The 14,094-nt window shown below is 46.4% G+C and overlaps 1 protein-coding gene across 1 annotated transcript in view; it reads left to right on the top strand.

The window, feature by feature from the left end:
- The window catches only part of USP13 (ubiquitin specific peptidase 13), a 365,038-nt gene that overhangs the window by 239,963 nt on the left and 110,981 nt on the right, over window positions 1-14,094 (top strand). Inside the window, exon 12 of the mRNA XM_086944367.1 lies at window positions 10,162-10,321. Within this exon, the coding sequence (XP_086800493.1) occupies window positions 10,162-10,321 (160 nt within the window). The remainder of the gene's footprint in view (window positions 1-10,161; window positions 10,322-14,094) is intronic.

Below are 14,094 nucleotides of genomic sequence, written 5' to 3'. Positions count from 1 at the left end.
TTCGTGGACATCTCACAGGTCTCCTCTTCCTGAACCTCTCACAGGTCTCCTCTTCCTGGACCTCTCACAGGTCTCCTCTTCCTGTACCTCTCACAGGTCTCCTCTTCCTGGACCTCTCACAAGTCTCCTCTTCATAGACCTCTCACAAGTCTCCTCTTCATAGACCTCTCACAGGTCTCTTCTTCCTGGACCTCTCACAGGTCTCCTCTTGATGGACCTCTCTCAGGTCTCCTCTTCCTGGACCTTTCACAGGTCTCCTCTTCCTGGACCTTTCACAGGTCTCTTCTTCCTGGACCTCTCACAGGTCTCCTCTTGATGTACCTCTCTCAGGTCTCCTGTTCGTGGACCTCTCTCAGGTCTCCTCTTGATGGACCTCTCTCTCAGGTCTCCTCCTCGTGGACCTTTCACAGGTCTCCTCTTCCTGGACCTTTCACAGGTCTCCTCTTCATGGACCTCTCTCTGGTCTCCTCTTCTTGGACCTCTCACAGGACACCTCTTCATAGACCTTTCACAGGTCTCCTCTTCCTGGACCTTTCACAGGTGTCCTCTTCCTGGACCTTTCACAGGTGTCCTCTTCCTGGACCTCTCGCAGTTCTCCTCTTTGTTGACCTCTCACAGGTCTCCTCTTTGTTGACCTCTCACAGGTCTCCTCTTTGTTGACCTCTCACAGGTCTCCTCTTTGTTGACCTCTCACAGGTCTCCTCTTCGTGGACCTCTCACAAGTCTCCTCTTCATAGACCTCTCTCAGGTCTTCTTTTCGTGGACCTTTCACAAGTCTCCTCTTTCTGGACCTTTTACAGGTCTCCTCTTCATAGACCTCTCTCAGGTCTCCTTTTTGTGGACCTTTCACAGGTCTCCTCTTCATAGACCTCTCTCTGGTCTCCTCTTCGTGGACCTTTCACAGGTCTCCTCTTCATAGACCTCTCTCTGGTCTTCTCTTCCTGGACCTTTCACAGGTCTCCTCTTCCTGGACCTTTCACAGGTCTCCTCTTCCTGGACCTTTCACAGGTCTCCTCTTCCTGGACCTTTTACAGGTCTCCTCTTCATAGACCTCTCTCAGGTCTCCTTTTCGTGGACCTTTCACAGATCTCCTCTTCCTGGACCTTTCACAGGTCTCCTCTTCATGGACCTTTCACAGGTCTCCTCTTCCTGGACCTTTCACAGGTCTCCTCCTCGTGGACCTTTCACAGGCCTCCTCTTCCTGGACCTTTCACAGGTCTTCTCTTCCTGGACCTTTCACAGGTCTTTTCTTCCTGGACCTTACACAGGTGTCCGCTTCCTGGACCTTTCACAGGTCTTTTCTTCCTGGACCTCTCGCAGTTCTCCTCTTTGTTGACCATTCACAGGTCTCCTCTTCGTGGACCTCTCTCAGGTCTCCTCTTCATAGACCTCTCACAGGTGTCCTCTTCATGTACCTCTCAAAGGTCTCCTCTTCGTGGACCTTTCACAGGTCTCCTCTTCATAGACCTCTCTCTGGTCTCCTCTTCGTGGACCTTTCACAGGTCTCCTCTTCATAGACCTCTCTCTGGTCTTCTCTTCCTGGACCTTTCACAGGTCTCCTCTTCCTGGACCTTTCACAGGTCTCCTCTTCCTGAACCTTTCACAGGTGTCCTCTTCCTGGACCTTTCACAGGTCTCCTCTTCCTGGACCTTTCACAGGTCTCCTCTTCGTGAGGGGCACTGGTGCAGGGTGGTAGTGAGGAAGTCTGAGGAAGAGGTCATGAGGGGGATGGGCTACAGAGAGAGGAGGGGCACTGGTGGAGGGTGGTAGTGTGGGAGTCTGAGGAGGAGGTCATGAGGGGAAGGGCTACAGATAGATGAGGGGCACTGGTAGAGGGTGGTAGTGAGGGAGTCTGAGGAGGAGGTCATGAGGGGAGGGGCTACAGAGAGATGAGGGGCACCAGTGGAGGGTGGCAGTGAGGGAATCCAAGGAGGAGGTCAATAGAGGGCCAATGGAAGGATGTGGGGCACTGTTGGAAGGTGGTAGTAAAGGTATTTTCGGAGAACAAGGTCAGTGCTGGGGCGTCAAAAAGGAACTTGCACCAGCGCTAAAGCCGGCCCTGTCATGGCCTTTCTGTTTTTGTTTATTTAATTAGCAGTCGCGTCATAAGGGCTTCTGTGGGACATACTTTAAAGTGCGTGCTAATTATATTTACTGCTATATTCAATGTTTTAAGTTTGAAGGTTATTGTACTGTTTTTACTAGGAAAAATGAATGTGGAGCCCGATGGTGCCTGATATGGGGTTGAGGCCCAAGGTCAGCTGTGCGATAAGGTGCACTGGAGAGGAAAAGTGGATAATCAAGCCTGTAAGGGAGAATGTTGCAGAGTCCGGGGTCAGGTAGAGGTAGTAATGAAGAGGGATTCTCCCAGAAGGCTGGCACCGAGGGAGTCAGTGAAGTGTTACTTGCCTGATACTCCCGCCTCAGAAACCTCCTCTTCCCATCAAAGGAACATTACATGGAAAAAACACTTTTTGAGAGTGATAATATTTAGAAAGAGATTTGGAAAAGAATGCGTTTTACTGGGTCTTGTAAGACTAATAAGAGATAAAGGAGGGCCCTGAATCAGGCCTGCCCAGACATATATGCGACAAGTTTAGCCCGCAGTGGCCCACCCAAATGCACCCTTGGCTAACCCAAATAAGAATTCCTGGAGCCGGGCCTGCTGGATACCCACTCTTCTCGTTTGTGGACTCTTCGCTTTGCTGTCGCAGTCCTTCTGTCTACTCGGGTGGGCACTCCAGGAACGGGGTAGGCCTCTTGTAGGAGGGTCAGCAGCACGGTACTAGCTATGAGGGGTGTTCACGCTCAAGCAGGCTAATGCAGGGTAAGCGAAATACTCGGGAGGCGTGGGGCACTCACACGTGCGCTGCCTCACGGCGCCAGAGTCACAAATGGGTATGCTTCTCGCTGGCCACACCACTTCCTCCAGTGTTCCTCCTCTCACCCACAGGGCATCCACACCTCCTCACGCCGGCTGGCCTCTCACCTGGACCGGGTAAGGATGGCCAGTGCACCTATTCTACTCCTGTTTTCTTCCCGGGCTGCAGCATTCATTCTCTACCTGCGGGCTGTGCCAGTCTCTGCTGCTGCACCAGTTCTTCTCCAATCAGGCTTGCCACTTGAAATAAGGCCGCTGCGGCTTTACTTTTGCTGGCAGCCATGCCTTCACTTGCATCATGCTGCAGCTATGGCGTGATCGCCGCCTTTCTTGCCCTGCAGGCACTTCTAACAATCCTTGGCCTCATGCTGTTCTTCCAGAGGCTCACCTCATTCCCGTTGGGCCAGCGGCCACTTTTCCAGCTCCATCCCGTGCAGCTGATTAGCAGGGGAGCCTTCTACGGAAGCTACACTTCTACCCTTTGCCAATCTTCAGGGATGCTGCACGTGGGGGACTGACCCACTCGTCGCCTCTGTAAGGGTCTGGCCCTAGGCCCCCATACAATGTAAATGACTACGCAGACACCGTGGTATACTTTCTGGAACTGGTCTTGGGCACATGCGCCCAGCCCACTTTATTAGCTGGGTCACATGACCTGTGACACCTGTGATGGATGGGTGTGGGGTGAGTGTAGAATCCAGCCCTCTAGAAGTGGCTGGTGGAAACGCCTTACTTATAAACACTAGACTGTGACCAGCTAGTCTCTACCCCGACCCCCCAACAAGTGGCCGCGTTATGCCCCTGGAGAGTAGTTGATAAATATATGACGAGTCCCATAGGTCTGGTAAAAATCTGTATCCATTGGACATTCAGATTTACAAAAGTGAGTCTAAAATTTCTGTTATTGTGTACAGTACACATAGTTCGTAATATAGTTCTGCTCTTTTATTGGAATGAGGGACCTGAATTACAACTAAATTAATTCTCCAGCCTTGAGTGGCTGCCATGTTTACTGTCTGTGCTCCCCACCTGACCCACCCACCCACCCCCACTGATGAAACGTGCCAGTGATTGAAGGCATGGTGTATGCAGAACCCTGTGGTAGGTATATACAAATTCAGTACATTGTTAGCATAGGAATTTGTGAATTAGTAGGGAAAATTGCTTTTAAATATCTGGTTGAATTTGGCTGTGCAGGCTTCTCTGGTTTGGCATTGTAAGTGATAATTGTAAGCTTGAAAAAGTAAGTCTGGTTTGATTTACGAATGAAGAAATCTAGACAGGGGAAAAAAGCCAAAATGTAGGTAATGGTCGTAATTGACTAAATGGGATTCTGTTGCTTTAGTGAGGGTCAGCTGGGGACTTAAAGAAGGATCATGTTCCCTATCCCTTTCCTTCTCTGGGATGCCTTTCCGCCGCTTTAGACAGAGGACTCTGTAGTACACCCACTCTAAAACATGATTACCCAGTGCTTAATGCCTGCTGATGGTTGGAGGTGGTGAGTAAGTAACAAATGAAGGAGGCCCCCTTGGCTGTCAGTTCTGGGACAGGGGAGGATATGTAGTCAAGCAAGGAAGTCCCACAGTTGGCCCGGATTGGGTGGTGTGACCTTATAAATGCCCAAACTTATATTTTTACAAATACCAATCACACATTGTCATATGTAAGATCTAATCAAGGTAATTTCAGCTAATGGAGCGGCCAGCAATTAGACACAAGAGAATCAGAATGTTTTTGGTGCTCTTACAGTCTTGCAGTATTAATCAAATTCTAAAAAGGACAGGACGTGTAGGTTTAGAAAAATATAACAATGTATATTTATTTCAAGAGTCATTCGCAAAACACAAATGGATAAAAACAGTTTATACAATAGCTAGATTAAAAACAGAATAAAAATACAATAGTATGTACTTCAAGGCGAAAAATCCATTCATACGAAATATAAACACAACATTTTATTACAAGAACAGGGGTCGACGCGGCGTTTCCCTATCTCTTATACCCACTAGTGACATGCCCCGTCCTGGAATCAACCAGTTTTTTACAAATACCAATAGGATTGCTTAGTTTTGTACAACAGGTCAGGGCCAACTGTGAATAGAAATGAAGTGCTCTGTCTCTATAACAGTCAGGAGTTGTTTGAGGACAAAAAAAGTAGAGAAAATGCTTTATATATATACTCGATACCTGTCATACGCAAAAAAAGTAATTATATGTTTCTTTCTAGAACTTGGTCCTGAAGAAGGTTTTTAATCGTCTCTCCAAAAACCGAAACGCCGCGTCGACCCCTGTTCTTGTAATAAAATGTTGTGTTTATATTTCGTATGAATGGATTTTTCGCCTTGAAGTACATACTATTGTATTTTTATTCTGTTTTTAATCTAGCTATTGTATAAACTGTTTTTATCCATTTGTGTTTACATTATTTTTCTAAACCTACACGTCCTGTCCTTTTTAGAATTTGATTAATACTGCAAGACTGTAAGAGCACCAAAAACATTCTGATTCTCTTGTGTCTAATTGCTGGCCGCTCCATTAGCTGAAATTACCTTGATTAGATCTTACATATGACAATGTGTGATTGGTATTTGTAAAAATATAAGTTTGGAGGTGGTGAGTGCCAGCTCTCATTTGTGGTGACCAGGTCTTATTATTCATCATCAGCGTTTGACCCCCAAGCAAGAGAAAGTATGGCAGAAAAGAGAAAATGGGGGGAGGAAAAAAATACATAGCAAAACAGTGACAAAGTGAGAAAGCAGGACTGAAAAAGAACAGTGAAATAAATAAACAGGAAGTGGAGGGAGCTTTGTAGACTCTAAGCTGTGCACACCCGTGCCGAACGAGATTTATCAGCGCGCAGAAAGTCAAGAATATGTGTATTGCACAAGCTTAATCTGGGCCATACATCATTGAACAAGTGAAGAGATCTTTGCAGGGTGTGTGTAAAGCAGAATTAAACAGAGGGACAATTATGATTTTGGTGATCTGACCGCCATTGCCGCAGTCAGTAGAACACCACCGAGCACGCACGACCACCGTATTATGATTACACCTCCGGGCTGGTGATTTTGTGTCGGTAGTGCCATGGCGGCAGCCTGTTTTGGCTCATAGAGAGCCTGAAGCATATGCCGTGGCAGTGGCACTTGCATGTCAGGTGCACTGTGTACTAGGCACCATGTTGTGCATGGCACACTGGGCATGCACAGCTGTGCAGTAAGAGGGGGACACAACATGTACCCCCATGCACTTTGCCCAATGAGCAAAAATATCCTGGGGCCCTGTTTGAGGACCCTTCCCTGCCTTTCCGCCAATCTTTTCATGATGCCGCCATGAAGAGGTCGGCATAAAAGAGGCCATGATTGGGACGGCGGTGCCGGCATCGCCACTGCCTCCCATCCCTGCTGCTTTCCCCACTACTGCTGCCGTGGGATCAAGGATCCTGGCGGTGGCAGCCGCCTTGTGGTGGTCAGACCATCATGGTCATTATCGGGTGGTCGGACCGCCACCAAGAGTGAGGCAGTTTACTTATAACCAGGCCCAGAAACTGGAAAGGCAGTCTTGTTTCTCAAAGGTTAAAAAATAAAGCATTCTATATGCTGCTTTTCTCATTGCTCAAGCTTTTAGTCTTGTTCAGGCTACCAGCATTCCACAATGCGTTTGAATCTCTCCGGAATCCCTCTGCAGACCCAAGCTCCTTTGGTCTCATCCACCAGCCATTCCACCCCACGTTCTTTGAAATGTATGTTGATTTCTTCACAGCTTGGAACACCATAGGACACTTCAAGGAGGACACAAATGTGATTATTGTTGGGAAAAAACACACCAGCCTTGTTTTGCTTTCAATCAATCAATCATCCAGATATCTATAGTGTACTAATCACCCAGAGGGTATCCAGGGACTGGGCCCAGGCTGCTTGGTGGTCTCAAAAGAGCCAGGTCTTGAGTCCCCTTCTGGATGCCTGGAGGGAGGGAGATGTCCTCAGGTGGATGTTGAGGCAGTTAGTTCCAGAATTTCCTGGTGAGGTAGGAAAAGGAACAACCTCCATTGTTACTGTGGCAGATGTGGGGGGCTGTGAACGAGGGAGAGAGAGAGAGAGAGAGAGGTGAAGCGCAATAATCTGAAGGGTCGTGGAAGTTTAGGCGGTGGTTGATACGTTGGTCCTTAGTAGTGCATGGCTTTGTAGGATTGCATCAAAATCTTGAATTGGCATCTCTTGTGTATGGTGAGCCAGAGGAGTTTCTTCAGGTGGGGGGGATGTGGGTCAGTCTGGGGAGGTTGAGGATGAGTGTGAGTGCTGAGTTTTGGATGGTCTGAAGTCTCTTCAAGAGGTATGTTGTGAATCCGGCGTAGAGGGTGTTGCTATAGACCAGGCTACTGGTGATGAGAGCTTGGGTGGCGGTACTACTGGTGGGTACAGTGAGCCATTGGAAGATCTTTCCAAGCTTGTGGATGGCGAGGAAGCAGGTGGAGGAAACTCTGTTGATTTGGCTTTTCATAGTGAGTTTGCAGTCCAGGATGATTCAGAAGTTCTGGGCTTGGTTTGTGTGGATGTGACGGGGTCCCAGGTCAGCGGGTCACCAGGAGTCATCACAAGGCTAGGTGGTGCTCACAAAGAGTAGAACTTGCATCTTGTATGTGTTGAGTTTGAGGCAGTTGTTTTGCATCCAGTTGGCGACGCTGGTCATGCAGAGGTGGGAGTTTGCCCTTGTGTTGGAGGGGTCTTTGAAGAGCGAGAGGACGAACTGGGTGTAGTCCGCGTAGGATATGATGATCAATTCATGGTTTCTGATGATGTTGGCCAGGGGGTCATGCAGGTGTTGAAAACTGTGGGACTGAGCCTTGAGGGACGCCGTAGATGATGTTCTTGGGCTCTGGGGTGTAGGGAGGGAGGTGGACTCTGAGTTCTTCAGGAGAGGAAGGATGTAATCCATCCGAGGGCTTTGTCTTGGATGCCTATCTGATTGAGCCTTTTGATCTGGAGTGATGGGAGATGGTGTTGAAAGCCCACAAGAGGTCGGGGAGGATTAGGGCGGCCGAGTCTCTTGTCTGTTCATGTAGGCTCTGATGTCATCCGTGGTAGTGACCAGGGTGGTTTCTGCGATGCAGTTGGAACAGAATCGGGATTGGGATGTGTTCAGACAATTGTTGTTCTCTAGGTATTCTGTGCGTTGCTGGTTAATGGCCTTTTCGAGGACTTTGGCAGTAAAGGGGAGCTGGGAGATTGGTCCATAGTTCTTGCGCTTCTTGGGGTTGGTGAAAGGTTTGAGGGGTTTGATCTAGGCGTGTTTCCAGTTGCTCAGGAAGGGGCTGACGTGATGGATGTGTTGAAGATGTCTGTAAGCTTGCTGCTGGTGGTGCTGTTGCTGAGGTTTAAACATGTGATGTGGGTAGGGGTCCGTGAGAGAACCAGAGTGGACAGAACACATGATGTCAGTGATGTTCTCTGTGCTGAGCTGCTTCCAGCTGGGGATCCTGTTGTCAGCAGGGGCATCTATGGTTTCTAGGAGGCTGAAGGTGTCGTCGTCATCGGGTTTGAGTTCAAAGTTTCTGTAGATGGTTGCAAATTAGTCATGAAATAAGTTGGCTAGATTGCCACAGAGTTCCTGGGAGGGGGGGGATGATGTTTTCAGTAGCTGAAGCGTTGGAGAACTTGACAATGCTGAAAAGTTCTTTGCTGTGGTTGGCATCAACTTCGATGCAGTTGTCTAAGGCGTTCCTTCTGGTGTCTTTCCGGAGTTTGTGCTACTCGCAGAGTGAAATCTTGAATGTGGTCTGGTCGGCGGACTCCTTGGTGGTATGCCATCTCCTTTCCAGTCGTTTGCAGTTGGATTTGGAGGTTTTTAGTTCTGGGTTGTTCCAGCTGACTTATCTGGAGGGTCTGTTGGGTTTGGAGGGCTTGCTGGGGGCGACTCTGTCCAGGCTGTGAAGTTTTTGACGGCTTGGTCGATGTTTGAGGAGGTGTTAGGGGTGAGGAGTTGAGGGCATCGGTCCATTGGCTCTCGGATACTCTGTGCCAGGTGCAGTGGGAGGTGCTAATCGGTCCGGTGGCATGGCTGGAGGCTGTTGCATAGGTGAAGTGAATGATTGCGTGGTCTGTCCAGGTGAGCTTGGTTGTGTGGCTGTATTTGACTCTGTTGATGGTGGTGAAGATGGGATCTAGCATGTGTCCAGCGATGTACCTGTGGTCAGTGACTCTCTGGGTAAGGCTGATGTTGTTCATGCTGTCCAGAAGGTTGATGGTGTTGGAGTCTTCGAGGTGGAAATTGAGGTCCCAGATGAATATGTAGTGTTTGTTTTGGCTTACAGAGCAATGAAAACTGGGAAGGCTGTAGGAAAGGGTGGCTTTGAGGGTGGTTTTGCTGTCTATTCTGAGCTGGAAGTTGAGGTGTTCCATGATCGAGGTGTAGTTGTCTATGGCAGTGGTGCAGTGGATGGATTCTTGTGGATGATGGCGATTCGACCTCTGTGTTTGTAGATGTGGTCACGGTGAACAATCTTGTAACTGAGGTGCGTGGCCATGATTATATTGGGTGCGGAGCCAGAGTTAAGACAGGTTTTGGAATGGAAAATGATGTTGAGGGTGGTGATGGTGTCCCATATTGTGGTTGCGTGCTTTTGGAGGGATCGGGTGTTGGGCAGAAGGCCCCATCCCACTCTGTGATGATGTTGGGACTGCTGCCTTCCCTCTAAATAAACTCCTATTGATAAGTCTTGAAATTAGTTTTCTTTTTAGCTGAGATAGTTTGAAAATATGCTTTAACATTTATAATGTAAAACCATTTTATTTAAATCATCACTTAGAGTAGTGTATTGCATGCTCACATCATGTCTTACCTCAAGATGCTGCTCCTCACTCAGCAGGACAATTGTGTCCATAAAAGGCCTATTGCCGCACTCTGGGGACAATTACTAGAGGGGGCATTGGTAAGGAAATGGAAGATATGCGCCAGGTAGATTCAAGAATAGGCTGCTTGATATTCTGCAATCCTTGCATCTAGCAGCACTGATGGCAGCAGGCTCCGGAGAAAAAAAAATGTTCCCTACACGTATTTATTTATTTATTTATTTATTTTTACACATGAAAACTGTGATCAGTAATCGGAAGGGACCTTTAGTGGAATATAGAAATGCAGTAGAATTGATGTTTTTTATAGTAATCACTTCTGGTTGAAGTTGTACATGTCTGTGTTTTCTGTGCATGAAAAGCAATAGCATTGGCAGATTATATATTGAAATATGCAGAGTATCTCGTCCTGATTTTATTTTCCTATCCCTGCAGCGGAACAGTATCGGCATCGGCACAGAAAACCCTAGCGATGTCTTCCGGTTCCTGGTAGAGGAGCGTACACAGTGCTGTCAGTCCAGGAAGGTCCGATACACACAGAGGGTGGACTACATGATGCAGTTACCCGTGGCTTTGGAGGCAGCTACAAACCGAGGTAAAGACATATATTTCATTCTGTGGCATTCTCCTATAGGCTTCTTGGCTTCCCCAGTTCTCCTTACTTACTGGTAGGATTGTAGATGTGATGATGTTAATGGTACTTATGACTTATTTTTAAATGTAAACTCTTCGAAACTAAGGGCCTCATTACGATGTCGGCAGAAACGTTCCGCCCGACACCGTGTTGGATTCCGAATCTGACCTACTTGTGGTCAGCGGTTCCTCCCGACCGATTACGATGCTTCCAAACACCGTTCAGAAGGACTCCCATTGACTCATATGGGAGCCTGAGTTCCGACCGGCAACACAGGCTCCCATGGCGAAAATGGCTGTCTGCGGAAAACCGTGCACCCTATGATGGATACCCCATGGTGCCTGCCTCAGGATTAAGGGAGCCTTGTTAGAAGCCCCCAAAGTCAGTTTCCAACAGCCTTTTCATGTCAGATAGACAGAGTCGGAAAGGCTGTCAAAATCCGATATCGCAATCGGTCGGTCGGTTGTAAAAAATAAGAACATGATATTAAGCAAAAGATGGTATGTGTATGTAATGGGAGGCTTCAAAATGACCTGAATTATATAGCCAGTTTCTTTTCTTCCTTCAGAGGAACTACATAGCTGCAGCAGCAGATTTGCTATTCAATCACAGGGCAGGCCCTCTGTGGGGCAGGATTTAAACTGTAGACATAGTCAGTGGTGGCTGACACAGAAATATACTGGCGGGTGCGGGGGAAAGGGGACCAGTGGGAAGCATTCATGGGAGATCGCAGCGTGTGAGTTTAATGATAAAAATTATTAAACCACTTACTTGATGCTGCCGCAGTTCATGTCCCAGGAGTCCCTGGGACAGTATCATGACTCCCATCCAATCCCCGCGCTGCTCTCAAGCATGAGATCAGTGCAGGTATTTGGCCTGAGCGGGCTGGTTTGACGCTCCACTCACAACAGGGAGTCTGTGCTGTTTCTCCAACCTAGCTGTTCAATACAGCCAGGTTCGAGAAACCTAAGTGCGCATGTGTGTTTGGCTGGCCTAAGATGCGCACTTAGAAATGCACAAACCATTATTCCTCTCCTTCCCATGCCCCGCCCCTCCCTGCACATGCTAGCTCAGAGCCAGCAGCAAAAAAATAAAACAATAGGAAGATATCATTTTATTTTTCAACTGCTGGCTCCGAGCCAGTGAGGCGATGTTCCGTCATTGCGGAGAAGCCGCCGCTGGACGTAGTTGCTGTTTACCAAACTATGCCTTTAAATGTAAAACCACAAGGATAACAAAGGCATCCTAGTTGTCAACATACCTTTTTCTATTTTTTCATTTTGGTCAAATGCATTTTACAGTATGTATTTGCTGTAGCGAGAGGATAAAATCAAGAACAGACTGCGACAGAGATCTGCCTCATGCATGCTAATCCGTCAATAAAATACAAAATAATGAATTGAGTATCATAGGCCTCATTGAAAATACTATACAACCAAAAAGACAGAATCTGCGAACACTCTGGGACAATTGAAGGAAAAGTGAACACAACCCGCACCTATCGCTGAAATGAAGAGGCAGGTTAAATAAATACCAAAAAATACTGTACCAGTAAGAAAATGTAGAATAAGAAGAAACAGAACAGTTGTGCAAAAATCATGTAATTGCCTGACATCTTGAAATGTGAGTATGGAACAAAAATTTTAAAAAAGGAGGAAAAACTGGTCGGTCTTGAAATATCTGACTAAATGGCCATGGAAATACCCAGTCTATATGGAGTCGAATCGCTTGAGCCTTTGATGGTTGTTTTGATGTTTTTTACAAAGGGTGGTCAAAGTATCGATAAGTCCAACAAACTTCCGCAAACTCGTAGCTGATGGTCCATATGTCATAGTTCATGGGAAAGTGAAAGCATTGATGAAAAACCCTTTTTGTCACTGACTTGCAAATTGTCAGCAGGGTCTTGTTTATGAAAGGTTTTCTGTCTGACAGATCTAGAAATTGCAAAGGAGTGAGGAGCCATTTCCAGTCTGAAATATAGTTCTTGGCCATTTTTAAATGGGTGATATGTGCCCATAGACATCCATAACTTTCTGGAGGACACATGATTGTTAATCTAGTGAGAAGAGAAGCCTCGCTCCTGTTATGAGCAGTGGCTGACCTTACACAAAGTCAATGCTGTCTAGCACCTTGAAGTGTACAGGCCTCTAAGAGGTATTCCCTACTTTACCTTAGTATCTTGGCTCAAGCAGCAAGGACTTCCTCATAGAAAATTATGTGGTAGCAACACCAAATCAACACTAGAGATACGAAAATTATATGTAAAAAAACACAAACCAGTTTAGTTAAAACTAAAATAAAATTATAAAAAATACCCCAAAATGATTAACATCGGATGTAGACATCAGGACTCGTAAATATGCATTTGAAACCACTAAAAAATCCAATGTAGCTAACCAACGTTAGAGCAATGTCTGTAGGGCACCGCTTAGTATTTCTCCCCAGTCATGAATTTTACCTACTAGCTTAGTTGTTTTTCTGGAAGTCAAAATCCATGAATGGGACAAGGCAGGAAGCCCTGGCTTAATAGAACATACCAGGGTTGGAGAAGTCGAATATGTGGCCCAGCAGAGGCCTTGAGTTATGCTGAAAAAAGCTCTAAGAGAGATACTTTAGAAACTGTAGCCAAAGTTATTGCCACCATCAGTCACACAAATGTTCATTTTCTCGCCCTTGAAGTTTACTTTCAGACATGGAAGCTTTTTCGAAGATCAGAATTCATCTGAAGGTTTGGTGCCTTGTAAGTGCGAATTTAACTGTAGCCTTGGTTCTTAGAGCAAAAAGCTCAGAGCAAGACAAACAAATACATTTGGGCATCAAGCTGCAATATGAGATTGGTAAATATTTTTATGAAACGACCTATGCACCATTAGAACTGTTTGTAGACAACTTATTCAGATTTTAGGGGACAAATGTACGACCCTAAATTGCATGCGCAAACAGGTTAGCGATTTGTTTGCGCATGCAAAAACGTAATGGGCCATGTACAATTCCTATTTCGCGAGTCACAATTTTTTTGCGTCTCGCTATATAGGAATTGCAACTTGCTATTAGGAAGGGGCGTTTCAAGACCGTCCCTTCCTAATATCTACTCTCTACCCCAAATGTGGTCGCAAAACACTGGCAATTTACCGCCCTCTTCAAGAGGGCAGGCAGGCAGTGGTCAGAGGGACAACTACCTGCCCTTAAAAAATTAAATGAAAACGTTTCATTTTTCTTTTTTTAAATGCATCCCATTTTTCTTTAAGGAAAACGGGCTGCATTTTAAAAAAACTGCTTCATTTAAAAACAGTCCCAGATAAGGAGGTCTACTGAGCCCAGCAGGCCACCATACCTGGGAGGGCCAGCCATTCCCAATGGGGTCACATATTGCGAGTGCCTCATTAATATTCATGAGGCATGAAATAAACAGTGTCTCTGACACTGTTGTACATCCCAATTTGCATCTCGCAAATTGAGTCGCAATCTGGCCCTTAGTCTATAGGTAGTCTTTAGGTAGGTTGCTCATTTTGGCCATAATCACATGTATGATGGCCTGCGAGGGATGGCAGGCCACCGTGTCTGTGCTAGATTTTCAATAAAGCACAATAAAAAAAAAACATCAACAACTGTGCCTGTGATAGATTTTCAATAAAGCATGTTTTTTTTAAATCTAGCACGTAATCCTTGAAGGAAGCAGGTCTATATTTAAAAAAGTTAACATTTAAAAAAAAAAGTTTGTTTAAGCATTGGCA

Source organism: Lissotriton vulgaris, chromosome 11 (assembly GCF_964263255.1).
Source record: "Lissotriton vulgaris chromosome 11, aLisVul1.2, whole genome shotgun sequence".
NCBI lineage: Eukaryota > Metazoa > Chordata > Amphibia > Caudata > Salamandridae > Lissotriton > Lissotriton vulgaris.
Note: the sequence above shows the minus strand (reverse complement) of the source record. Positions and strands in the feature narration are given on the sequence as shown.